Consider the following 24954-nt stretch of genomic DNA (forward strand, 5'->3'; position numbering starts at 1 on the left):
AGATCTATTTCAAGCTGTTAGTAAAGAAAAAGGCAAATCACATCTCATTGTTCCCCTCCCTGTGTCTCATCACTGTATACTAAGATGCAAGTTCTTAGTACAATCCAGGGTCCGAGTGAGCTTGCCTCTGCTCCCCGCCCTCAATCTGACGTCACTGTTTGGATATTTCTTATTACAAAGACCTTCTTGCTGCTCCTCAAATATTTCAGGCCAATTCCAGCTTTAAGACCTTTGCATACCTATCCACTCTGCCAGAGACGCCATTTGAATGTGAATGCTTTCTGGGCTTTTGCTATAGTGTCTCCGTCCTAGTCACTCGAACCACGCCCCTCTGCTTTTCGTCACAGCACTCACCACCATCTAAAACTTTTCTGGTTTATTGAGCTCACTATTAAACCACTTGCCTTACCCTGAGGCCAGGGGCCTTGTCTGCCTTAGTTGGCAGCATGTCCATAGTCTGAGGCACGTAGTAGATGCTCAGCAAATGCATGTTAGTTGAACAAATACCCACTCCTTCTTCCGAGGAAGATAGACTGACTGATCAGAGGGCCTGCAGCGCTTCCCTGCCACTAAAATGCTACCAGGAAATGGCTGCTATGATTTTTCATCTTCCCCCCCCCCCCGCCTCCAGGAAAAGTCTTGCTGTATATAGCCCAGGCTGGCCTTCAACCCCTCGATCTTCCTGCCTTCAGCCTCCCTGGCAATGAGATGATAGGTGTGCACCACTGTGTTTAGTCCTGTAATTCTTCCAGTCAGTTCTTTATGGAGTTTACTACTTGACATCCCCGTCACACACCCAGCATCCTGGCTGCAGGCTTGATCATAAATACTGTGGTTCCTTACTGGCCTTTATCCTTTCTACTGCCTGCTTAAGACCCCCCTGAGGGGAAGGAGCCATAATCACCATTTCTGGAACCCCACAGTATGACCCAGTGGTAGATACCTGTGGGCTGGTTTTTGTATGCTTGAGTATTCAGTAGTGTTTTCTCTATAAGCTTGTTTATCTTTCTGCCCAAATAGGAGCCAAGGGTGGGCATACACCTGCCTGAAGGTACGGGTTGCCAACCCTGTCTGAACTTTAGGGCCATCCAGGGCCATCCAAATACCCATTCCGAACTTCACATTTGACTTATTTGCTCTGAGTTGGGTTCAACATGAACTGTTTTTAAAAGCTCCCTAAGCAAGTCTTCAAAAACATTTATTGGATCTCTATTGTGTGTCAAGCACCAGACAAGCCCTGTGCATGCATTATCTCTAATTCCCACAACACATTTCCATTGTAAAAATGAGACCGAGAGAGGCTCTATAAATTGCTCAGGTCACAGTTGGTAAACAATAGATCCACGCTGAAATTCAGGTTCCTCCAGCAGTTAATTTCCCAACCCACTCAGCAAAAGCAGATACAGTTTCAAGATATGCAATTGAAGAGCTGGCTGTTAACATGACTTAAACATCACCTAATATATATACATTATGGAAATATTACCCCGCTGATACATGCAATTTTTATGTTTTTATTTATTGGCTAAGATGAATTTTAAAAGGTCTCCTTGAGAATCTTTTAGTCATGGATTTTTTTTTACTATGTATAAGTATGTATATCATTATATATACATATACATGTAAATTAAAAGCTTAAAAGCCTTGTGAAAAACAGATAAGGTTTCAATTTTTCAGAATAGTGATGCTAAGGATGGAATCCAGGGCCTTGCATGTGTTAGGCATGCACTCTAACACAGAACTACATTCCCAGTCATTAAAAAAAAAAATACTTCCTTATTGTTTGAAACTGAGACAGGGGCTTACTCTGTAGTCTATGCTAGCCTACAATTCATGATCCTTCTGGCTCAGCCTTCTGAATGCTTCGATTATAGCCATATACCACCACATTAGGCTCAGCTAGGATTTCTTATATTTTTTTTAAAAAAAATTACATTTATGGTCAGTGTGGTGGCACATACCTATTCCCAGCAGGGGGGCAGAGGCAGATGGATCTCTGCGAGTTCGAGGCCAGCCTGATTTACAGAGAGAGTTTCAGGACAGCCAGGGCTGTTACACAGAGAAACCCTGTCTTTAAAAAAAGACAGTAAAAAAAACAGGCATTGCTAATTTTCTTTTTCAGGTCTAGCTGCCTTCTTCTAGTTCCAGGAAGTTGGGCCACTCACTCTGCTGCTGAGTGGAGGTGCTGATTTGCATACTGGGTGGTGCCGGACACCCCTCGATTAGCTTCAGCTTATATAATGCTTCCTACGTTGGTGCATTCCACTGGCAAGGCCCTGCTGAGTGACCTGTCCAGATGGGACAGTGGGATCTCTAAACTGACCTTTCCTGTCATTCCTGGCCTAGAGACAAAGGCCAGGGGGAACATGGGCACAAATTGTTTTCCACTATTTGGAAACCCCCCTGTCCCAAACATGGCACCTAACCTCCACGGCCAAGTTACTTTCCTAATTCTGGTTTCTATAACAACATGACTTAATGAAGGAGTAATTTTTTTTCTTAAAATAATTTGACCCGTTTCCATATCAACAGGGGTTTATTTTGGTTCTGTGTGCAGTGAGGGCTTGATAGCCAGCACTTGGCAATACCTTCTGCACTTTGTGTAGGACTGGAATTTCCAGGGGGCATTTGAGAAGTGCCATAGAGACCTCAGTGGCCAGGAAAACTGAGAAGGCCACGACAAGGAGAGCAACAGTGTAGACACCTTAGAAGTTCCTTCTTGGGTTTTTTGGGGAAGAGGGAAGGCACAAGACCATTCAAGGACATTCTGAGGTCTGGGGCTTACATATACAAATGCCAAATTGCTGGACCTCTTCGTGGGACCGCAGGTCAGGAAGGGTGACAGAAAGGGGCAGAACCACAGAGTGTGCATAGTAAATTATTCCATCTGTGGCTGGCTATGCGTGGCCAGATTCAGCAAGCAATACTGAGAAGCAAGTTGGGATCAGGCCTGCACAGAGGTTCTGGCGATCAATATCAAGATCCCTCCCTGCCCTTGGGGAGCCCCAGTCCAGTACTCAGAGGCTGCCCTTCAAGGACACTGCTTCTCAAAATGTTCTGTGTTCCGGAGTCACCAAATCCCTAGAGAACTCACTGAAATGCCGGCTGGGAAGCAGTAGGCGGGAAGGCGGCACACAGAGACTCTGCATTCTGCTTGCCCTCCCAAGTTCTCATCTCTTACTTTGAGGTAGGCAAGGAACTAGGCAAATTGGAAGTTGGAAGAGAAAACTGAGACCCATAGGACTGAGGAGCCTCTTAGCCCTCTATTCCCAGCATCCTCCAGAGGCTGCTCAGTCCTATGGGTCTCAGCTGCATTTCCCACTGGAGTGGGGCTACTTTTCACTTGAGTGGGTGGGGAATTCTGTTTTGCTTTTTGAGGTACTTCTGGGGTCTTCCATAAACAAAAATGAAAATGTGGTACAGTCCTGGTGGTTAAACAGCTCCAGCTAGTGAATTGCCTCAGTTCCTTCCTGAGGAAGTTCAAGTCAGTCAACTGGCATGTTATGGAGAAGAAAGAGTCCAGAATCTTCTTAAGACTTCACTTAATGGGGTTGGAGAGATGGGCCAGCAATGAAAAGCACTTGTTGCTCTTGCAGAAGATCTGGGTTCAGTTCCCAGTACACACATGATGCTCACAACCACCTATAACTCCAGTTCCAGGGTTATCTGATGCCTTCTTCTGACTCCCTGGGCACCAGAAACACATTTGGTGCAATACGCAGATACACATAAAATAAACAAATCCAAAAAAACCTTTTTTTTTTTTAAAAAAAAATCACGTTTGAATGCCTACTTTGGAGTGATGGGGAGCACACGTCACATCATCTCTGTGTCCTACCACACAATGGAAACAATCACAGCTAACTTAGAGGGGCGTTTTTAAAGATTAAAAGAACATTTGCAAAGGGCCTAAGACATAGTTGGTGCCATGATAATAAGAAGTCCTTCTGCGTATTGGGCAATCGACCCTGGGGAATACAACAGTGAAGAGGATGAAGCTCCCACTTCAGCAAAGGAACTACATAGGACCACAAGAAAGCAGCCACACAAAAGAGGGGGACAGAGCATGCCTGGCAATGCAAGTATAAAGGCCCTGGAGTGGGAAAAGTGACTGTAGGGGCAACTGTATCTTTGGGTGTAACTAAGGGGGAGTACAGTTTAAAAATAAAGACATTGCTGATGTGATCAAGAGCCATATTGCCACAAGGTCTTGCAGGCCATTGGTCAGGGAGTTAGATTTGATGCCTAGCACAATCGAAAGCTACTAGAAGGGCTGATTTAGGGCAGGAATGAGATGCAATATGACCAAACAGGCTGCTTCATGGCCTGCACTGCTGGTGACCTGTGCTCAGCCTTTCTCTCCTCCCTACCTTGATGTAGCAAGGTCCCCTGAGCTCGCAGGGCCACCAGCAGACTCAAGGTTTGGGGTGTAGAAGCGGTGTGTAGCCTGCATGTGCCCCTAGCCAGAAACAGTCGGCATAGACAAGTCAACAGGGACTGTGTGTTGGGCAGCTCTTCTGTTCTGTAGCACACTTCACAGGTTCAAATCCTCGCTCTGTCACTTATTAGCTATGTGGCCTGGGAAAATCACATTGACCCTATGTGCCTCAGTTTCCTCACATGGTGAGGATATAGACTTGGGCATAAAGTATTAAGTTAGCCAAAGCTATCTGAAGGGGTGTCTGGGTATCTACTCCCAAGGGAGGTGTGAAGATTGGGTTTCCCTCTGGTGCCTCCCAAGTATCCTGCTGGCCAGACAGTAGATGGGTGAGCTTCGGTGACTTAATGGATGGGAAAGTGCCGTCAGTGTCACAGGGCCCTGGAAACACAACAGCTAATTTGTGGCTGGAATCACAGACAGCATTCATGTGCCGGAGTGTGCAAATTTTCCTCCTACTTTGAGGAGTCACTGAGACCAATTAGTGTGATTCCTAAATCCTCTATCCCTTCCTTCATCTAACTCCCTGGCACCTCCTCAAATCAAAGCCGCATTTCTTCTACCTGCAGCTCTTCCTCCTCGGATCAGCTCTTGTTCGTTTACAGTCCAACCGCCATGGCACCCCATGCTCATCTTCTAGACACACAGCTCACCCTTTTGCCTCAAAACCCCCAGGGCCAAAAGCTCCTCATGCCAGCAGGCGGGTTCCCCCCAGACCTGGCCGCCACCTTCTCTCAGTCTGACAGGCGCCTCTTCCTTAGAAGCACCATTCTCTTGCTCCTAATTCTTCCTTTGCTCTGGACTGCTCCTCCCCCCGCCCCGCCCTCTTACAGCCAGCAGCGGTTCCGCTAGCCTTCTAGAATCTCGGTGACATTTTCCCCAACTCCACATGACTGTGCCCATCACTCCTTCTACCCAAACTCTACCAGAGTCTGTCTCTTGTCCTTTGGTGTCCACGGAGGGCAGGAGGGAGAGACAGCCCCTTGACCGAGGGACGGTGCAGGGCAACATCATGGCCCTGGCAAGCAGCTCGGCTGAGTCTAGGGCTCCTGAGCACTTCGGCTGACAGGACCCAGGTAGACAGTGCTGAGAAGAGATGCATACTGAATGGGGCCTAAATCTACCTGGGGGGGGCACCACCTGCCCACCCAGAAGGGGGCAGCACTCCTTAGTTCTAGCTGATGCTTCCACTACAGCCACACCTTAAATTTTTAAAGAGTGCATCAGTAGCCTTATGTTTTGGTTCAGGTCTCTAATCCCCAGCACTCAAGAGGCTGAGGGGGAAGGATTAATATGAGTTCAAGGCCAGCCTGGGCTACAGAGAGACTCAAAAAAGAAAAACAAAGCAAGTACATTGGCTACCCAGTTATGTTGGTGCTGGGAATAAAATCCAAGGCCTTGTACATGTGAGACACACATTCTATCACTGAGCTACACTTCAGATATTAATTTTTGGGGGGAGGGCTGACTCTTACTATGTAGTCTAGGCTGCCCTTGGACTTGAGTTCCTTCTGCCTCAACCTCCTAAGTACCAGGATTATAGGCTTCTGCCAAAAGTCCTGGTCCTTACATTATTTAAAGTCTGTGTAGAATGAGAAACAATTGTCAGGTTACAGCTGATCTTTTAGCCTATCAATTGCCTAATGCCAATCTCTCTCTCTCTCTCTCTCTCTCTCTCTCTCTCTCTCTCTCTCTCTCCTTCCAAGTCTCCTACAGCTATTCTAAATTTCAAGTGTTGGGAAGAATGTGTACCTTGTCAGTTGGTATAAGGACATGAAAGTCAAAATCAAAAGCCAACTTTTTTGATTTCTGTCTTTTAATATCAAGTTCAGCTTTTTTTCCCTTCGGCGGCTCTAACAATATCAGGTTTCCCAGGCAACCCACAGGCCTTAGAACAGGCCTGTAACCTCAATGTGGTGACACTCTCTCTTTGAGATACGGGTCACCCCAGAAGGAAGGAAGGGGCACGGAGACCACAGAACCAGCTTCTGTGGCATTGACTTGCTTAATTTGGTAAGCTCTTAAGCACACAGTGTGCTGAGAATGGCACTGGCTCCATTCCCTGCAGCTTCCTGAACCTTATGCTCTCTAGCATGGCTCTAAATGGGAGCAGTTGGAGGAAATCCTGAGGACCCAGGATTGCAGGTTTGTTCCTTTCAGAATCAGGCTCCTTGGTCCTACCATTGCAATGATGATTCTGGGACTTTACATGAGGCTCACCCAGAGGCCTGTATAGGGAAGTTGCATTTTCTACAGCACACAGACTTTGAGCTGCGCCTGAACCAAGGAGCACATCCCTAAGCTGGCAATGCTCATAGCTCACATTTCAGTCTGTCCAAGGTAACAACCTTGTCTGCACCCAGAGTCTAGACAATACCTTGTCAAGTAAATAAAAAAGAGGCCAGGTTGCCTGGTTTCTGTTAGGACCATAGGCTGGATGAAAGTCTCTCATGCAGTATTAAAGAGTTCAACTCTTTTTTGTTTTGTTTTGTTTTTTTCAAGGCAGGGTTTCTCTGTAGCTTTGGAGCCTGTGCTGGAACTTGTTCTGTAGACCAGGCTGACCTCGAACTCACAAAGATCCTCCTGCCTCTGCCTTCTGCATGCTAGGATTAAAGGCATGAGCCACCACCACCCAAGACAAGAATTCAACTCTTGTCTTTGGCTCCTGACACTGTCCCTCACTAAAGGGGTTGTTCCAGTCCCCAGCAGGGTGGACAAGAGGTTGAGCTGGAGTTGGGAGATTTCTGTGAATTCAAGGCTAATCTGAGCTACATAGCAAACACCAGACCAGTCAGGGCTACATAGTAAGACCTTTCCTCAAAACAAAGCAGAAACAAACAATTCTCCCAATTCCCTCCCACTTCAAAAAGCAATCAGTCACCAGCATACCTCCTGCATAACAATCTGTTTGGAAAGCTGGGCCTCGGAGAAGCCGATCCCTTGTCTTGGCCTTGTTTCTCTCACTGCCCTTTCTCCGCTGGTGACTTCAATTACTCCAGGGCTTCCTTGATCAACGCAAATGAAGGATGACTCCCAAATCTTTCTGTTGCCATGGCTGCATTCCCTGCCTGCCCACTTGCATTTCTCAGAGCCCGAAAGACATCTTCACCTGCGTATCTAAGATTTTTGTCAACCTACTGGAGGCAGAACCCTCTTCCACTGCCCCACTCTACTCCTCCACAAGTCTGTCGTTCACGCGGCTGCGCCTCTGCAGCTCCACACTGGAGACAGACTTGAGAATCACTGTGCACAGTCTCTTGCTCAGAACCCTTCAGTATCAGGCGCCACTTCCCATCTTTGCATTCAAGGCCATCCCTGTTGACCCCAATCAGTTGGTTTCCTGCTAAGCCTCTAATACAGTTTCTTAATATTTTTAATTTTTAAAAACTTTATGTGTGTGTTTTGTCCGTGTATATGTGTATACTCCATGTGCACGCCTGGTGCCCATGAGAGTCAGAAGAGGGTGTTGGATGCCCCGGAACTGAAGTTATTATACATGGTTGTTAGTGGTCATATGGGCACTGGGAATTGAACCGGGGACCTCTGGAATAGTAAGTAGTCAGTGCACTTTACTACTGAGTCATCTCTCCAATCTCTATTTTTAAGGAAAAAAAAAACTTTCTGTACGGGTGTTCTGCTTGCATATATATCTGTGCAGTATGTATGAGCCTGGTTCCTGAGAAGGCCAGAAAAGTCCATTGGGTCCCCCTGGAATGGAATTACAGACAGTTGTAAACTGCCATGTGGGTGCTGGGAATCAAATCAAGTCCTTTGGAAGAGCAGTTAGTGTTTTTAACCTCTGAACCATCTCTCCAGCCCTGATCTCTTAATATGTTTATGGCTTGGGTTCCTTTGAGGGTCTGACAATATCTATAGATATGGTTTTTTTTTCCAGAACGTTTTCACAAGCATAAAATAAAACGCACAGGATTGCAAAGGAAGCTAGCTGAATTTAAAGTTATCCATACAGATTCTGAATTTGTGACAGGTAACCGTGCTTTATTATTAACACATTAACTAACAGGATTTAGCTGTGGCTCTGGTGACTACCATGCCTTTGATGGAGTCATTGAGTGGAAGAAATTTTAATGATCTCTGCAGCAGCTTCAGTGACACAGAAACACGTCTGTGGTTGCTTTTGAGACAAAGTTGTGGGCACTGTTAGTGCTACTGGAATGCACTGTGTGGAAAACAGGCTAAGTTCCAATTACAGGTCTGTGGTCATCTGGCTGAGCACGCCTGGTACAGGGCCTCTAACCATAGCTATGATCGGGCATTAGCGCTTTCTTGAGTGAACGTCAAGTGGCTTATGTCCATCTCGGTGAAAGCACTACCCTCCGTGTTCTGCCAACACTGCCAGGGCTCAGAGCCCAGAGCAGCACAGCTCACTGCCTGCTCAGCACAGAGCCCACTTAGGCAGTTCCCAGGGTGTATCTTCATTGCCCTCCCCTCTTCTGAGACAGGGTTTCTCTGGGTAGCTCTGGGTGTCCTGGAGACCAGCTTGGCTTCAAACTCAGAGATCCACCTGCCTCTGCGTCCGAGTGCTAGGATTAAAGGCGTGCACCACCACCACCCCTTGGCTTCATTGGCCTTCTTACTTTCTGGTTCTGGACTTACTTAAGTGACTTTATTTGCCTCTGCCGGCCCAATCAAGAAAGCCCTATGGGGTTGAAGAGATGGCTCGTTGCTCTGGCAGAGAGCCCAGAGTCCAGTCCCCAGTGCCCACATGGTGGCTTACTACTGTCTATAACTCATCAGTTCCAGAGAATCTGGCATCCTCTTCTAACTTTACAGGCCACCAGGCACACATGTGATACATACATACATATACATATATATATGCAAAAATCCATACACATAAAATAAATAATTGTTAAAAAATAGTTTTTGAAAAAAGAGTATCCAGGCACCAAGTTCCCAGGATTGGTCATGGCCATCAGGCTGGTTATTAGAGCACCTGGCTGACGAGGTCATTCTAAGATGCCATTGGGAACTCTGGGGAGGCTACTGCTCTGGCCAGCAACCGTAAGACTCTTGGGCTTCCAGGGTGCTTTCCATCCTTCTCTTGCTATCACACACAAAATGTCCTGCAGAGCATAGGGCAGTCCTGTACAATGAGGAATCCAAATTGACGATGGTGCCCTCCATAGGAAACACTGAGCAGACACCCTGAAGAACCTTGCTTAGTGCCACAGTGGTCCTGGTTTGGGTGCTGGCATTTGGGACAGAACCAACTGATGCACATTTCTCAAAACCCTCACAGTCTCCTCTGGCCTGAAAGGTAGATTCTTCTTATAGCCTGCTTTGAGACTGAGTCACAGATGCTAAGAGAAGGCTCTCTCTGGCTCTGCCCAGTGGAGTTCAAATGCAAGTTTTGCCTGGACTACCAAAAAATAAAATAAAAATAAAAAATCAAGAGGTTCTATCTAGGCCTGATTGTCTCTATTAGGGAGGGCAAGGCTGGGTGGGCTCCACTTTCAATTTCCTCTAGGTCTCTGGTAATCGGGACCCTTGTGGCTCTGCACCATGGGAGGGAAAGCCTGTCTTCAGTAGCCTCCGAATTGCAACTGGATCCAGGGAGGGAGCACTCCCACCCAGAGCAAGAGGATGCTTTTATGAAAGAATTATTCATAGGCAAGAGTTAGGAGTTACTCTCCTGCCATCTCCTTGGCTTTCCATGAACCAGTCTTAAAAAATACCTGGTCCCCTCTTCTCAAGCGCAAACGCTTTGGAGCATGCCCACAAACCTGTGTTAGTAGAGAAGGGGTGTTTGTCAGTATAACTCTGATGTTTGATGCATAACTCTGATGAAAAAAAGAGGATTCGTTACTTCTTCAAAAAGCAATATGTTCTGTGACTTTGAAATAATATCTCTTAAGAATAAAAATACTTATTTAAGGCCATTTGTTATAGTGTTTTCTCCTTTATAAAGCACTTTGCATAGCATATGAAACCACAGGAAATTGCTTTGGGCTATTTCATAGGGTTCAATCTACTCCATGCTCTCTTTGTTTCTCACTACACTCCTGGATAGGTGTTCTTAGCCCCATTTTACAGAGGGGAAAAGGAAAGACTTTTGATTAAGGATACATGGGAGACAACAGGCTTAAGACGAACTATGTCTGCTGAATGCTAACCCTCATGTTCTTGATTCTCAAGGTGGGGTGTTTCAGCCTGGAGGAGCCCCAAAGTAATAATGTGGGGAGACATAGGGTCACACGACTATTTACTGAGCCTATTCTCAAGTGTCCCCAGTAGGTTTTACCTTGGGACCTTTTCTTTAATGTAGGAGATCAGCAGGTTCCCAGGTGTCTATACACAGTGTTCCAAAGTGACATGGTGACTAGTTGAAGTTTGGGGACTTTGAAAGCAAGAAGTACAACCAAAATGATATCCAGGCCGTGTGACTCCACGGAAGCAATGTGTCCATTTTCATGGATGCACCCATTCACCTGAGGCAACGGCTGGGCAGTTCCCACAGACACGCCAGGCACTCCACCAGCCTCTGCGCTACAGACATTTGGGACAGAGGTATATTCAACAGGGCTTCTGGTTCTTGGCCAGCCAGTGAAGGGGCAGGAGTATTGGGAAGCAGAATGCTATCACGGCTGCATTTTGAGTTTCTGTGCAACTGCCCAGCTTTACTGGTCCAGCACGGTCTGCTGGGAGGCTCCAGCTTGTGTGATCAGGCAGAAAGATGTTAGCTTGCCGCCGGGCTCTTCCGGAGCCTGCTGCCTCTGAGAGTTTCTGGCATGAGGGCTGGCAAAGAGAGCAGTGAGGATGAGGGAAGAATGCTGGCACTCCACCCTGGGCACTTCGAAGGCAATGGGGAGACTGCAGGCAAGGCTGGTGACCGAGGGCTCCCTCCCAGGCTGCTAAGGGAGGAAATTATTTTCTCCTGCAGCAAAGCTGCTCTGAACCTTGGCTAGCCCCAGGCTCTGTTCTGCTAGCTGGCCAGTTAGGGGGGCAGGCAAAGGAGGGGGGGGCTGGCTCAGAAATCACCAAGCAGTGGGCACTAGGCCACCGCTTTTGCCCAGCGAAAGGATGTGATCCTGCAAGGGATAATCCCATTTCTCAGCATCCTGCCAACCTCAGAGGGGGGCAGCCCTCAAGGCTACTGTAGAGTCCAAATGCTTCCCCAAACTGGTCCGGCGGTCTCAGACCGAGCCAAAGCTGGATGCCCCATCTCCTGGGTTCTCCAGACGCTATTAGTCTCCATCCACATTGTCAGCACCCATCACGTATCAAAGCCCCAAACCCAAATCCCCTTACAGTCAGCAGCTGTACCCTTGCTCACCAGTCCATGCTCCACTCTGTGATGCCATGGCTGTCACCGCTGCTGCACAGGACTACGGTAGCTGCAGGCCACCCGAGTTAAGATCTCACAGTTGAGTAAGCCACAATGTGGGTTCCTCCCACCACGCCCTCCCTGACCTCAGAGCCAGGGCTTTCCTCAAAGCCCTGTTGCCACACAACTCAGCTTTTGAAAAAAGGAAATGGACACTGGGTCTTGAATACAATGAAACTTGTAAGAAGTTGTGAGTGGAGACGCCTCTGAAGGTGGAGAAAGGGGAACCAGTGCCGGACCTCACAACAGCCCTAGGTAGCAGGACCTTCCCTCACCTCTGACTGGCCGACCAGGAGCTCATGGAGAAGAGGAGGACCCTTGGGGTCTGTGGCACCTTTGCTCACTCACCTCAAGGCCAGAGAGGGCCCAGAAGGCACAACATCTAGCTTCCTAATCCATTCCTAACAACCACAGAGGCTCCCACAGAGGTAACATTTTCGATTTCCCTGCCTACTCAACCTCCACTGCCCATTACCATCCATTGCCACCAGTCATGCACACCTCTTAAGCATTCGAAATTGAATGGAATTGTAACACACACACACACACACACACACACACACACACACACACACACACGATTTCAACATCCAGCTAAGAAAGTACAATATCTTAACGATCTTAATATTAATTACATGTGATCTTATTTTTTATATATTGAATTAAATAAAATATAATCCTTAAGCTTTTGCTCTTTTGTGGTTCTAGGGGTAGAACTCAGGGCTTTACACGCGTGAGTCAGGTGCTCTATTGCTGAGCTATGCCTCTAGTCTTTTTCCTTCATAATGTGACTACTGGAAATGGGCAGTATTGCTGCCAAAACTGCTAAATAGATGAATGGACTAAAATAGATCATCGAAAGCGAAATCCTGTACACAGGAGAATTCAGGGTACAACAAGGTGGCATTTCACATCTGTATGTGTAATGTGTGAGCATCACTGGGAAATCCCAAGTTACTTATGTGGCTTGTTCGTGTGGTTCACGCAATAGTTCTCTTTGTTAGAATGGTGCAGGCTCTTGAAGCAAATGCCCATCAATAGGGCTGGCTCCATACTTCACGCTGCATTCCCACAATGGCATGAGGGCTAGGGTTATAGGTCAGTGGCGGAGCACTTTCTTAGCACATGCAAGGCCCTGTGTCCCTAGCACAGAAAAAATAAAGAGGGGGAAGTGGGAAAATGTCCAAGGTAAAGGTAAATTTAAAAACAGGGGTTGAGGCGGAGTGGAGGGAGGGGGAGCAAGAATAGGGCATGGTGGCACATGTCTGTAATCCTAGCTACTCAGAAAGGTGAAGCAGAACAAAAATTCCAGGCTAGCCTGAGCTACAGAGTGAATTTGAGACCAGTCTGGTAACTCAGTGAGCTCCTGTCTCAAAAAAAAACATATAGAGGGCTGGGGATACACCCTAGCAGTGGGGTACAGGGTGCTTGCCTAGGAGATATGAGGCCCCAGTGGAGGAGGGGGAAGTAGAGGGTGTGGTAGGTGTACATCTGTAACCCTAGCATTCTAGAGGCTGAAGCAGAAGGGACACAAGCTGGCGTACAGCCTTGGCTACACAGCAAGGTGGTGTCTCAAAAACAACACCCTGAGCAACAGTGAAGAAGCGGAGCAAGGAATGAGCCAATACGTATAATGCCATCCTTGATGCACATACAAAGCTCAGACAGGACTATACATGCAGGGAACAAGTCTGTAATGCCACACAAATTACTGTTCCCGTTGCTGGCCTCTGGGAAGCGTGTGGAGGACGTGAGAGTGCGGGAAACAACTGCGACCTGTCCTTTTCCTTTGAGCTCTTCCAGTACTATCTGAAATGTTAACAAATGGGAGATTTTTCCAATGGAAACTACCAGAACAAAAATAGATAAAATGCATTATTATTTCATACATTAAGATAATGTACTAAGATAGTTTCTATAATCAGACTATTAAAGGAAAAATCAACCACTTTCTATTTTAAGAGCTATTTCTATCTGTGCATCTGTAAACAGCCCTCTTATTTCTTATTTCTTATTTCTCCTTTGTTGTCCTTTTTCTTCTTCTCCTCCACTTTCAAAACCCACGAGAATCTGTAAATGAAGAGCCAGTCCCCTTTTGTTGGCCCCTGGCTCCACTCAAGTGGGACTTTTGGCATGTCCAGCTACCTCTTCGTTAGGGGGGCTGAGGCAGAGCTCCATGCCCTTGTTGATAGCATAGCCAGTCCTATGTACAGGGGCAGCAAGGCCTATCTAGAGAAAAAGAATCCTGCCTCGTGACTGTGTCACATTTATATTTACTAGGCCTGCTTAGGGAGAGAAAAAATAGCAGCCCAGAAAATATTCTTTTTTTTTTCCTTTTCTGATTCAAGGGTCGCCTGGGAAGGGGTAAATGCAGGGGGCAAGATGGCTTGATCCAACTTTGGGAAACCAATTTAATTGCCACCTGCAGTTAAAAATCGCTAAGAGGGTCAAGCATTCTGAAAAAGAGAACTATAGAGGTTGGAGAAAGGGGGAAAGCTCTCCGGCTTCTGGGAAGTAGATGTAACAAGAGATTTGTTTGCTTGGAGGCAAATGGGAATCTCAGTCCTTAGAGTTTAATTGAGAGAGGAAGAAAAGACAAGAGATTCCCACCAATTGTCGGCAGATAATAGCTTCTGAAGGGTGGGCCTGCACGGATTGAGAAATGAAAGCCCTGTTGAGGAGAGTGGGGGACAAGTGGTGTGGGAAAATAGCACCTTTTTTATTGCATTCATTCTCAATGCACATGAAACAAACTGTTTCCAATAAAGAGGGGCCTTGGGTGCCTATTTGGAACCCACTCCCTCCCGGCCTCTTTCAGGAGCTGCGCAGTGAGGAGCAAAAGCCTGCAAAATATGACAATAAATCATTTGGACGACGACCCCTTGGGACCTCGAATGTATGTTTACCTGCAGTTATGAGACTCAAGTTTGTCCTTAGCCCTTACCATCTCTTCCCCTTTCATACCCTCTTGTCTTCCGGCCTCTCAGAACAAAAGCTCCTGGGCTAAAGGTTTGAAAGGAATCCAATTCAAAGAACATCCACTGGCCCCCAGGAGATCTTAGACTCAAGAATGTTTTCCACAGCCTCTCTTAATGAAAACTATGCTATTTTTAAAGTAATATTCCATTCAGACCTTGGAAGTGAAGGATTTACCTTTAAAGGGAAATCTGCATCCAGCACAAAGCCATGAATATCTGGCTTTATTATTCTTCACAACGGCAAATTTTTAAAATGCTAACTGGTCCTTGACAATGCAGTCTAGCATCTGATTTCTGGACTGAGGGACTATCATCACACTGCTCTAAAGAAGGGACATGGAACCTTAAAAACAAATCCTCAGCAGCTTTGGGACTGGCTGCTACCCCAAGTGACCCAAGTCATGCATGTGCAGGCAGCCAAAATACCTACTGTCTGTTCCTCACCCCACCCTCACCCAACCAATCCCTCACTCACTCCCATTGATTCTGTTTCTAAAATCTACACATATCTGGTCATTTCTTACACTGGCAGTACCACCATGTAATGTAAGCTGCCATCATGGGCAGAAGTCCCCCAAAGTTCTCTCTTCCTGTCTTCCGATTCTACCCAGCAGCCGCAATCATTCGTTTGTCTGTCTGTCTGTCTGTTTATAGGAACCTATTGCTATTCTTCCACCAGACAAGTATTCTACCATTGAGCCATGGCCCCAGCAAAAACAGTCAATTTAGGGAACGAGCTGGAGATGGGCAGGAGCCGTCAGGGGAGGGCACTGGGGAAGGGCATGACTGAGAACAAAAGATAATGACACATACAAAATCTCATGACCTAACAATTTTTTTTGTATGCTAACCTAAAAATCAAGAATAAAATGAACTCAAAAGAATTCAGGCTGAATCATGGTGGTGCACACCTTTAATCTTAGCAGCACTGTATAGGCAGAGGCAGGCAGAATCTCTAAGCCTATATAGAGAGTGAGTAACAGGTCATCCATGGCTACATAGTGAGATGCTGTCTCAAGAAGTAAATAAGAAGAAAATGATTTTTCTGCCATATCTCTCTTCTGCTTGGACTTTGCATGAGATGAGTTTTTAACCAAAGTTTGTCTAACCCTCTGGTTTGAAATTGTCATACCAGCAAGGACCCTGTCTGATTTTTGCTCACATTCGTGTACCCCAGGCTTGGCCTCTGGTCTGGCATAGAGAACACATTTATTTGTTCAGTGATGGAGTGATTTTTTTTCTTTTCTTTTTTTCTTCTTTTTGAGGCAAGGCATTACTCTGCAGCTCAGACTGACCTGGAACTCACTCTAGAGCCTAGCATAGACTTGAACTCTTGTCAATCCTCCTGCCTCAGCTTCTGGGTCCAGGAGTTACAGACATGAGCCTGACTCAAGGGGTGAATGCTAAGAGCTAACATTCTCACTGCCTTTTAAAGGTAGCCCAAGCTCAGCTGCCGCTCAGAGTGACCCCGACACAGCTCTTATTGTTCTCATTTCCCAGGTGAGGAAAGCAAGGCAGAGTATTGCCTACTCTGACGAGAGTTAACGCAGTTCTGAGGGGTCACAATGCCATGCCTTCCCCGCTCCGCATCCTTGGAGAACTACAGAGCTGAAGAAAGCTGTGTGAAGTCATAGCACTTTGATATTTCTTGGCTAAATAAGAGGCCTCTTCACTCAGGCCTTTAGGGCCCGGAGGCCGGTCCTGTGGGGGACTCCCTGCCAACCAGGCAGGGGAGAGATTCTAAATCAGGCTTTCCTGGATGACTTAGAGAGCCACTGTAACTACAGTGACCTTATTTTCTGAATCAAAAATCAGGATTCTTGGTCCGACAAAGAGAATAGAATACTTAAAACTAGGACTTTTCTGGAAATCCAGGTCATGGAGTTGCTGCACCTGTGCCACATGGTAGCTACATAACGGGGACGTCTCAGTAAATTCTGACCCCGCCACTTCAGTTCATTACATCTCGAAAAGATTAAAAATAAAAAACCAAACTGTTTCTGGGCTCCACACCAAATTCCTTCCACCTCCACTTTCTCCATGTTTGCTTAATTACTTCCCTTGCTCGCTCATCTTTGCCGTTATCGGCTTTCTTCCTGGTCTGCACAAACGGGTTTCTAGGTCCTGTTACTGATGGATGCCATAAGCAAGCGGTTGAGGGAAATCATAAGTGAAACTGCTTGGGAACCATGGCAACAGGGGCCATGGCAACGGGGGCCAAGCATTGAGAGACAGCCTTCCCCACCCATCCTGGTTTCTGCTTTAGACCAAGTGGTACTGATAAGGCCTAATGGCTTCACTCTGTCGTTTAATTAGGCAACACTGTTTGCAAGAGGCAAAATGGTCAAATTCTGGTCTTAGAAAGTGTTAGAAATGCTCCTGCTTCATGGTGCCATGTTGGAGTGGTAAACTCACAGCAAAAGATGCGGCCACATCTGTGACTGGGTCGGACGCTTGCCCCAAGGACTCTTCACATTTAGTTCAATACCCTCAGAGCTCCCCAATGGGCTGACAGGCTCCACTATGAGGGTGACAGTAGTAAAAACTCAGGAGCCATCATCTTTGTGGACAAGGAAGGTAAGAATCATGCACCCAAACGATCCATCCCACGGGCTTATTCCAGTGTCTGCGGAGAAGAGGCTTTCAGAGAATCAGAGTAAGGCCTCTTTCCGTGAAAACTATCTACCTCTCCAAAGCAGCAGATGTCAGCGACCCCATGCCTCAGTTTCCGAATCAAGAAAGAAAAAAGGAGCAGCAGAAACACCCTCTGCCTTGCTTTTCTTGTCCTCTCATTTTAGATACTGAGCTATTTGAAGCTCTGTAAAAGTCTCAGAAGCAAATTCACTTCCCCACATTGGCCCTAGCAGAAGCTTCTGTACCTCCCAGGCTGTACAGAGGAACTGCTGTCCTGAACTGCGTGTCTCTGTCCCACTCGCATACTTAAAAAGGTGCCGTGTGTGCACGCTCACAAATGATAAGCTCTTCCATATTGCTTTGTATATTCTGAACCATGGCCAATTGTACATTACCCTGCTGCAGTTTGCTTTCTCTGCTTCATGGTGTGTTTGTGAGAGCGATCCATGCTGATAGGGGTTGTCCTTGTTCAGACAGGCTGCTGGTGTGCAGCACCCCACTATCGGAACATACAATTTTGTCTATTCTTCTGCTCTCTCTCTCTCTCCCCCTTCCTCCCCCTCCCCTCTCTATTCTCAAAACAATATTGGGGGCTGGGGAGATGGCTTTGTTGGTAATGCGCCTGGTGTGCAAGCATAGGGACTTGACTTGAAATCCCCAGGTGTCGCGGCATGTCTCTATTTCCTCCCGGTGCTGAAGAAAGGTTAGCCATCCAGAACTAGACAAGTTGTGGGCTCTAGGCTCAGTAAGATACTCTTTCTCAAAAAACAATACAGGGAGCAATAAAGGAGGACATTCAATATCAACTTCTGGCTCCCATATGTATTTGTGCACACATGCACACACACACACACACACACACACACACACACACACAACACACACACACACCTACATGCACAGATGCACACATGTACATACACCTACATTACATGCATACAAAACAGTCAGAATCAATGCTGTCATAGCTGGGCATGGTGGTACACACTAGCACCCCAGCACTTGAGAGGCTAAGACAGGAGGACTGCTATGAGTTCAAGGACAGTCTGGGAGATATAAGGAAACTCTGTCTTAAAAAAAACCAAAACAACAACAAAAAGTACACAATAGTGTATTTGATATGGCTCATGCATATGAGAGTTGCTGTAGCATGAATATGTGGGTGGGGGGTGAGAGTGTAACTTTGATTTTGTCACTCTGGTGATTGAATACAGGGCCTTGTGCATGGTAGGCTAGCATCTATCACCAAGCTGCACCTCCAGACCCTTTATGAGGGCATCATTTTAGTGCTGAGTCACCGTAATTACTCATGCCCTATTTGATCTAATAGCTGAAATTGCATAAAGTTACACTAGGAGAATACTTACATGGGTGCACAGATAAATGCACAAAAATGCACATGGCCCACTGCTAGGAATAGGGTGACTTTGTTGTCACCCTGTATCCATCATAGGGTGTTGGAGCAGATAAATAACCAGTGAATCACCCACCTCACAGAATGTCATGGACTTTGGGCAAACGAGGACTGAGCAAACTTTTTAAGTTGCCTATCCTAGTCTCCTGGGCAGAAGAAATAAGACTGCTTATATCAGAGCCAGGAACCCTGGAGGTGACCTGCAAATGTCTTTGTGTTAGATGGAGAAAGACTTGCTACTGATAGGAGGGGAGCAGGCCAGAGTCCCACATCTGCAGGTAAGAAATCTTGCCCAGCAATCAAGTCTAAGGAAATGGAGAAATAGTCCAAAGAATATGCTAGAATTGAGGCTGAAGGAACATTGGAGGGAAAGCAAATTCACAAGTATTTGAAAGAACATTGGCAAACAGATGAGATGCCTTCTCTTGTCTCCATGCTAAAACAACTAGAAGGGTTTGTGTGTGTGTGTGGGGGGAAAGTCTTCCATTTTACTTTTGAAACAAAGTAAGTAGAAATGGTTGGGGAGCTAAGAACTTAGCTGCAAACTTAGCTCAAGACTTACAAGAAGGGGCCGGAGAGATAGCTCAGTAGCTGAGAGCTCTTGTTGCTCTTGTAGAGAACCTAGGCACAGTTCCCAGATGGATGTTTAACAACCACCTATAACACCAGTTCCAAGGGATCTCATTCCATCTTCTGACCTCTGTGAACACCAGGCATGCATGGGTGCACAGACATACATAGAGGCAAAACACTCAGGCATATAAAATGCATGGCAACTAACACCCATCTGTAACTCCAGTCCCAGCAGGATTCAATGCTCTCTTCTGGTCTCTGCCAGCACTGCACACATGCAGTATACAGACATACATGCAGGCAAAAAAATGATCATGCACATAAAAGAAAAAAATAAAATCTGAAAAAACTTATGACAAATGGGATTATTGTCAAATAAAAAAGAATCTGCATAGCAAAGGAGGTAACAAAGAGAAAAGAGACAAAACAAAGTGGGAGAAAGCACGTGTCTCATCAGAGGTTAATGTCCTCAACTTACCAGTAAAACAAACAAGGCAAATCCCCAACTCACACAATTTAAATACGGATAAAAATTGGGGCTGCAGAGGTTAAGAGCATGTGCTGCTCTTGCTGAGGACCTGAGTTGAGTTCTCATTTATACTGTGATGGAGTGTGTAAGAAGACAGTCCCAAAGCTGAGTGTTAGAAGGACCCAAAGACCGTCAACCAGCTTCAGGTGAGGTCAAAGGCTTCAAACGGTTCTGACACAGGGATGGGTTCACGACAGTTCTGACACAGGGACGGGTTCACGACAGTTCTGACACAGGGACGGGTTCACGACAGTTCTGACACAGGGACGGGTTCACGACAGTTCTGACACAGGGACGGGTTCACGACAGTTCTGACACAGGGACGGGTTCACGGCAGTTCTGACCCAGGGATGGGTTCACGGCAGTTCTGACACAGGGACGGGTTCACGAAGTCCTACTTCTCACTGAGGGCCTGTGGGATGCCCTACCTCTCATTGAGGGATTGTGGAGCTGCCATTTTCCTCAGTGCTGGTGGGGGAATGGGAGAGGGTAATGGGGAATAAAAATGCTCAAAACTCAGTATTTACTTACACACATATGAAATTGTCAAAGAATAATAATTTTTAAGAAGGAATCAACAGGAAATGGAGGTGGCTTGGTGGTACTCTAATGAACCTTTTCTCTAGCATATTAACTCTGCAGCATATTAGCTGCACTTTTGAGAAGTTAGAACTTTTTTTTTAAAGAAAGAGGTTTGTTTTGAAGTTAGAGAATAGTATGGCTAAGTGTGGCATAATGGCGCACGACTACAATTCCAGACTTGGAAAGCTAGGGCAGGAGTGCCGGGAGTTCAAGGCGGTTGGGTCTACATAGTGAGCTCTAGAACAGTCAGGGATATTTTATATCAAGACACTATTTCAAGGGGGTGGGGGATGCAAAACAAAAACAGATAAAGAAAACAGTACACATAGTAAATGAAATGTGCGGCTCCTGTGCAGGCATGTCTGAATTCAGGAGCCACTGCCATGGGCCAGGAGCTGAAAGAGTGGACTGCCAGCAGCTTCAGTGGAAGCATCTTGAAGCACAAAGGTGCAGGCAGGGTGGGCTCAGCCCTGGGTGGAGAGACACATTCTGGCTGGCACGGAGGGGAAGGATACTTGAGAAGACGTTCCCAAACTCTAGCCAGATTCCAGATGCTTCTGGAAAACGTCATAGGAAATGTGAGGTAGATCACCACCCTCAAGTCGAGAGCATCAAAAGGTGCATTTTGAAAAGGCAGCCTGGTGGTCATGCTTGGTATGGACCCAAATGAGTAAGAAATATGGTACCAGAAGATGTCACCACGATGTTCACATAGCCATGAGAGTCAGGCCTGGAAGCTAAAGAAAAAAGGCTCTTCCATGAAGACTCCCGAGAAAATTGCTCTTTGTCAGGTGTTATTTAAGGTATTGAGAAAAGCACTGTAAGCTAGGCATGTAGCTTGTGGGCAGAGAGCCTGCCTACTGCCCAGGGAGCCCTCGGTTGGATCCTTACTACTCTACAAACTGGGCGTGATGCTGCATGTCTGTAATCTCAGCACTGCAGAGTTCAGGGTCATCCCTGGCTACAAATAAAGCTGGGGGCTAGCCTGAAATATGGGGAAGCATAACTGGAAGGAAGGAAGGAGGAAGGAAGGAAGGAAGGGAAAAGAAAGAAGTAAAAACCATGTAAAGTTTGAGAACAAGGCAGAAAATATCATCGAGTAGCCTTTCAGGGAAAGAAAAGAACACCATCCGTGGGACACTAGACTATTAGTCATTATTGCTTAAGGCCCAGATTCTGAAGCTCTACATTAACTTGTGGGTGAACGATAAGATGCAAATGATTTTTGTCTGATAGCAATTAAAATTAATTCTGTTCATCACGAAAAGTATTCCCCCCCCAAATTACAGTTGCCACAGCTCATAAAACACCCCCTTTTAATCTTACTTCAAATCTCTATTTGATGTTTTGTTTTGTCTGAGACAGGGTTTCTCTGTGTAACAGCCCTGGCTGTCCTGGAACTAGCTCTTGTAGACCAGGGTGGCCTTGAACTCACAGAGATCCGCCCGCCTCTGCCCCACGAGTGCTTGGATTAAAGGTGTGTGCCACCACTGTCCAGCTACTTCTAAAAAACATTTTGTGTTGAGGTACTAGGCATGACTTCTACCACCTAGCTACATCCTAGCTCTTTTTTTTTTAAAATATTAGATGTATTAATTTTCTTCTTTTAAAAAATATGAGTGTTTTGCCTACATGTGCATATGTGCACCACCTGTGTTTGTTGCCTGAAGCAGTCAAAAGAGGGTATTGGATCCCCTGGAACTAGATTTATGGGTAGTTGCGAACCACCAAGTGGGATCTGTACGTGTGTGTGCCTGTGTGTGGGTCTGTACATGCGAATGTTGGTGCCCATGGAGGCCAGAGGTGTCACAGCCCTCTGAAACTGGTGTAATAATTCTGAGCGGGAGGGACCTTCGTGGCAGGTGAGTCCAAAGCACAGCGGTGAGAGCCCGCAGCTGGTGAGAGACAAATACGCCATACAGACAGAGCTTAAGTGGGGAGTTTTATTGAGATAAAGGGAGAGGGCGAAGGAAAGGAAGAGAGAAAGAGAGAGAGGGAGGAGAGAGGAAGAGAGACAGAGAGATGCAGATAAAGGGGAAGAGGAAAAAGAGAGAGAAGTAGGCAGAGTTTCACTTTTTAAAGAGACAAGGTCTGACCTGTGTGTAGGTGAGGCAGAGGGCGTGACACTCTGTCAGGTCCTCAAAGGGCGGGGCCCAATGCATCTGGATGCTAACAGCTGGAATTGCGGGCCTTTGTGGGAGCTAAGAACCAATTCAGGTCCTTTACAAGAACAGTATGTCCTCTTAACTGTGGAGCCATCTCTCTAGCCTCCCTTTTAAAGAAGTATTTCCAAGTGCAGAAAGCAATGTTATTAATTAGATGCACAATGATGTAAAATGATCAGTACTATCTATAGTTTTTCCATCATCTCAAACTGAAATTATGTATCTATGAAGCAGTAATTTCTATGCCTGGGAGTTTACTCAGCAGGCTAAGCTCCTGCTCCAAGCCTGATGATCTCCATTTGCTCCTAGAACCCACACGGAGGAAGGAGAGAGCTGACTCTCATAAATTGTTCTCTGATTATCACATGTGCACATACACATACATGCATGTGTGTGCCCCCCCCACTACACACTAAATATCTGCCTTTTAAAAGAGCGATAATTTCCCATTCTTACCTTCTTCTAGGCCCAGGTAATTTCTAATTTACTCCCCTACGAATCGGCCTATTCAAGATAACTTCATATAAATGGAATTACGCAAAATTTGTTCTTTGTGTCTTGCGTCTATGAGTTAGGGCAATCTGGAGACTTATCCATATTATAGTGTGTGTTAGAACTTCATTTTATGGCCAAATAATATTCCATTTTATGCATATAGCACATTATTTTATCTCTTCAAACCCTGATAGACAGTTGGGTGGTTCTGAACTTTCCATCATGCACACTGCTGCCACGAACATTCACGCACAGATATCTGCTCAAGTGTCTTTAATTCTTTCGTGCTTGTACCTGCATGTGGCACTTCTAGGTTACATGGTAGTTCTGCATTAACTTTGGGGAACTGCAAAGTCCCCTTTTCAACAAGGCTACACTCCATCTGTCCATCCACGGGTACAGTTTGCACCTAAAGAAACTGAGCCTAGGTCTTCTGCAGGAACAGCCGGTGCTCTTTAACCACTGAACCATCTCTCCAGCCATTTTTTGAGAAAATCCTATGTTTAACTCTCATGTCTTTTTCTTTTTTCACATGCATGTGTGTGTGTGTGTGTGTGTATGTTCACGCGCGTGGGCAGGAGTATATACATATATGCATGCATGTGTGTGGAAGCCAGTGGTTGAATCTGGGTGTCTTCCTTGATCTATCTCCACTTTGTATATCAAGGCAGGGTCTCTCCATGGACCTAGAGCTCGACGATTTTGCTGGTCAACAATCAGCTTGCTCTGGTGTTTATAGATAGGCTGTCACACCAACTTGCCATTTACGTGGCTGCTGGGGAGTCTAACTTGGGTCCTCACACTAGCACGGTAATGCACCCACTACATCAGTTCCACAGTCTCTATGCAGTTTTTCCAAACCAGCTTTACCATGATACTGGCTCCTTCATCAGTAAGCTAAACAAATCTCTGACATCTGATCACAATATATTTTTGAATGAGTTCATGTTTTAACTCTTTGGAAGTTACACTTCGATAAGGATCATTTATTTTCTTGGCTAATCTTTAAAGCCCAACGCTGACCCTTGACCCCCGCCTTGGCCCCCATTACTTACGGCAGGCTCCCTACAAGGAAGTAAAGGAAATGAGCCCTCCACCCCGCTTAACCAAGAGAGCAACAGAATATCTTGGTAGTTCCAAAGAGAAAGGAAATTTAAATCAGGGTCTTGTGACAGTGTGGGAAATGAAGTCATGTGAAATTCAGGCAGAGCCACGGAACGTGTGCATTTGCTTCTGCTGGGAACACATGAAGACTTTCCCCCTGTGAACATAGACCGGGGCTAGTGGGCTTGTCTGTTAGGGAAACTCTAGAAAAAGTTTCGCTTTAGATAAACCCAGAGACCAGGCACACAACCATAAAACTCACTGGACGATAGGGATGAATTCTCTTTGTTCCACCTCAAGACTTATGCTCACTGGCATTTGAGGTGAGACAGACAGTCTGGGGGATTTGTCAGGCACGGAATGAAAAGAAAGACATAGGTTTGGCCTGGGGTCTGAAGAGGGGGCTGGGCACAAGAGGGAAAAGAGCCCAGTCAAGGGGCGGTGGGGAAGGAACTGAGAGAGCCCAGCTCCTCGGTGGCCTCTAAATGTAGAATCCCTTCAACAAGAACGTTCTCCTGGGCAGGTAAGATGCTTCAGCCAGTAAGGGTACTTGCAACCAAGCCTGATGACCCGAGTTTGATCCCCAGAGCCCACATAATGGACAGAGGAAAAATGACACCCACAATTTGCCCTCTGTCCTTTAAATGTGCATCATGGCATCTTCAACCACCATAACAAATGAAAAAAAAATTAA

The 24954-nt window shown here is 46.2% G+C and overlaps 1 protein-coding gene across 4 annotated transcripts in view; it reads right to left on the reverse strand.

The window, feature by feature from the left end:
* Window positions 1-24954, reverse strand: part of Nhsl2 (NHS like 2) — a 256229-nt gene that overhangs the window by 44487 nt on the left and 186788 nt on the right. The window contains exon 1 of one of the 4 annotated variants that reach the window (XM_048417752.3): window positions 11736-11817. The exons of the other annotated variants lie outside the window; for them this stretch is intronic. Coding sequence (XP_048273709.1) covers window positions 11736-11763 — 28 coding nt within the window. The 5' untranslated portion in view covers window positions 11764-11817. Of the gene's footprint in view, window positions 1-11735; window positions 11818-24954 lie in introns of those variants that run through there. 4 annotated transcript variants of the gene reach the window in all.

The sequence above is a fragment of the Myodes glareolus genome, chromosome X (assembly GCF_982192425.1).
Source record: "Myodes glareolus chromosome X, mMyoGla1.1, whole genome shotgun sequence".
NCBI lineage: Eukaryota > Metazoa > Chordata > Mammalia > Rodentia > Cricetidae > Myodes > Myodes glareolus.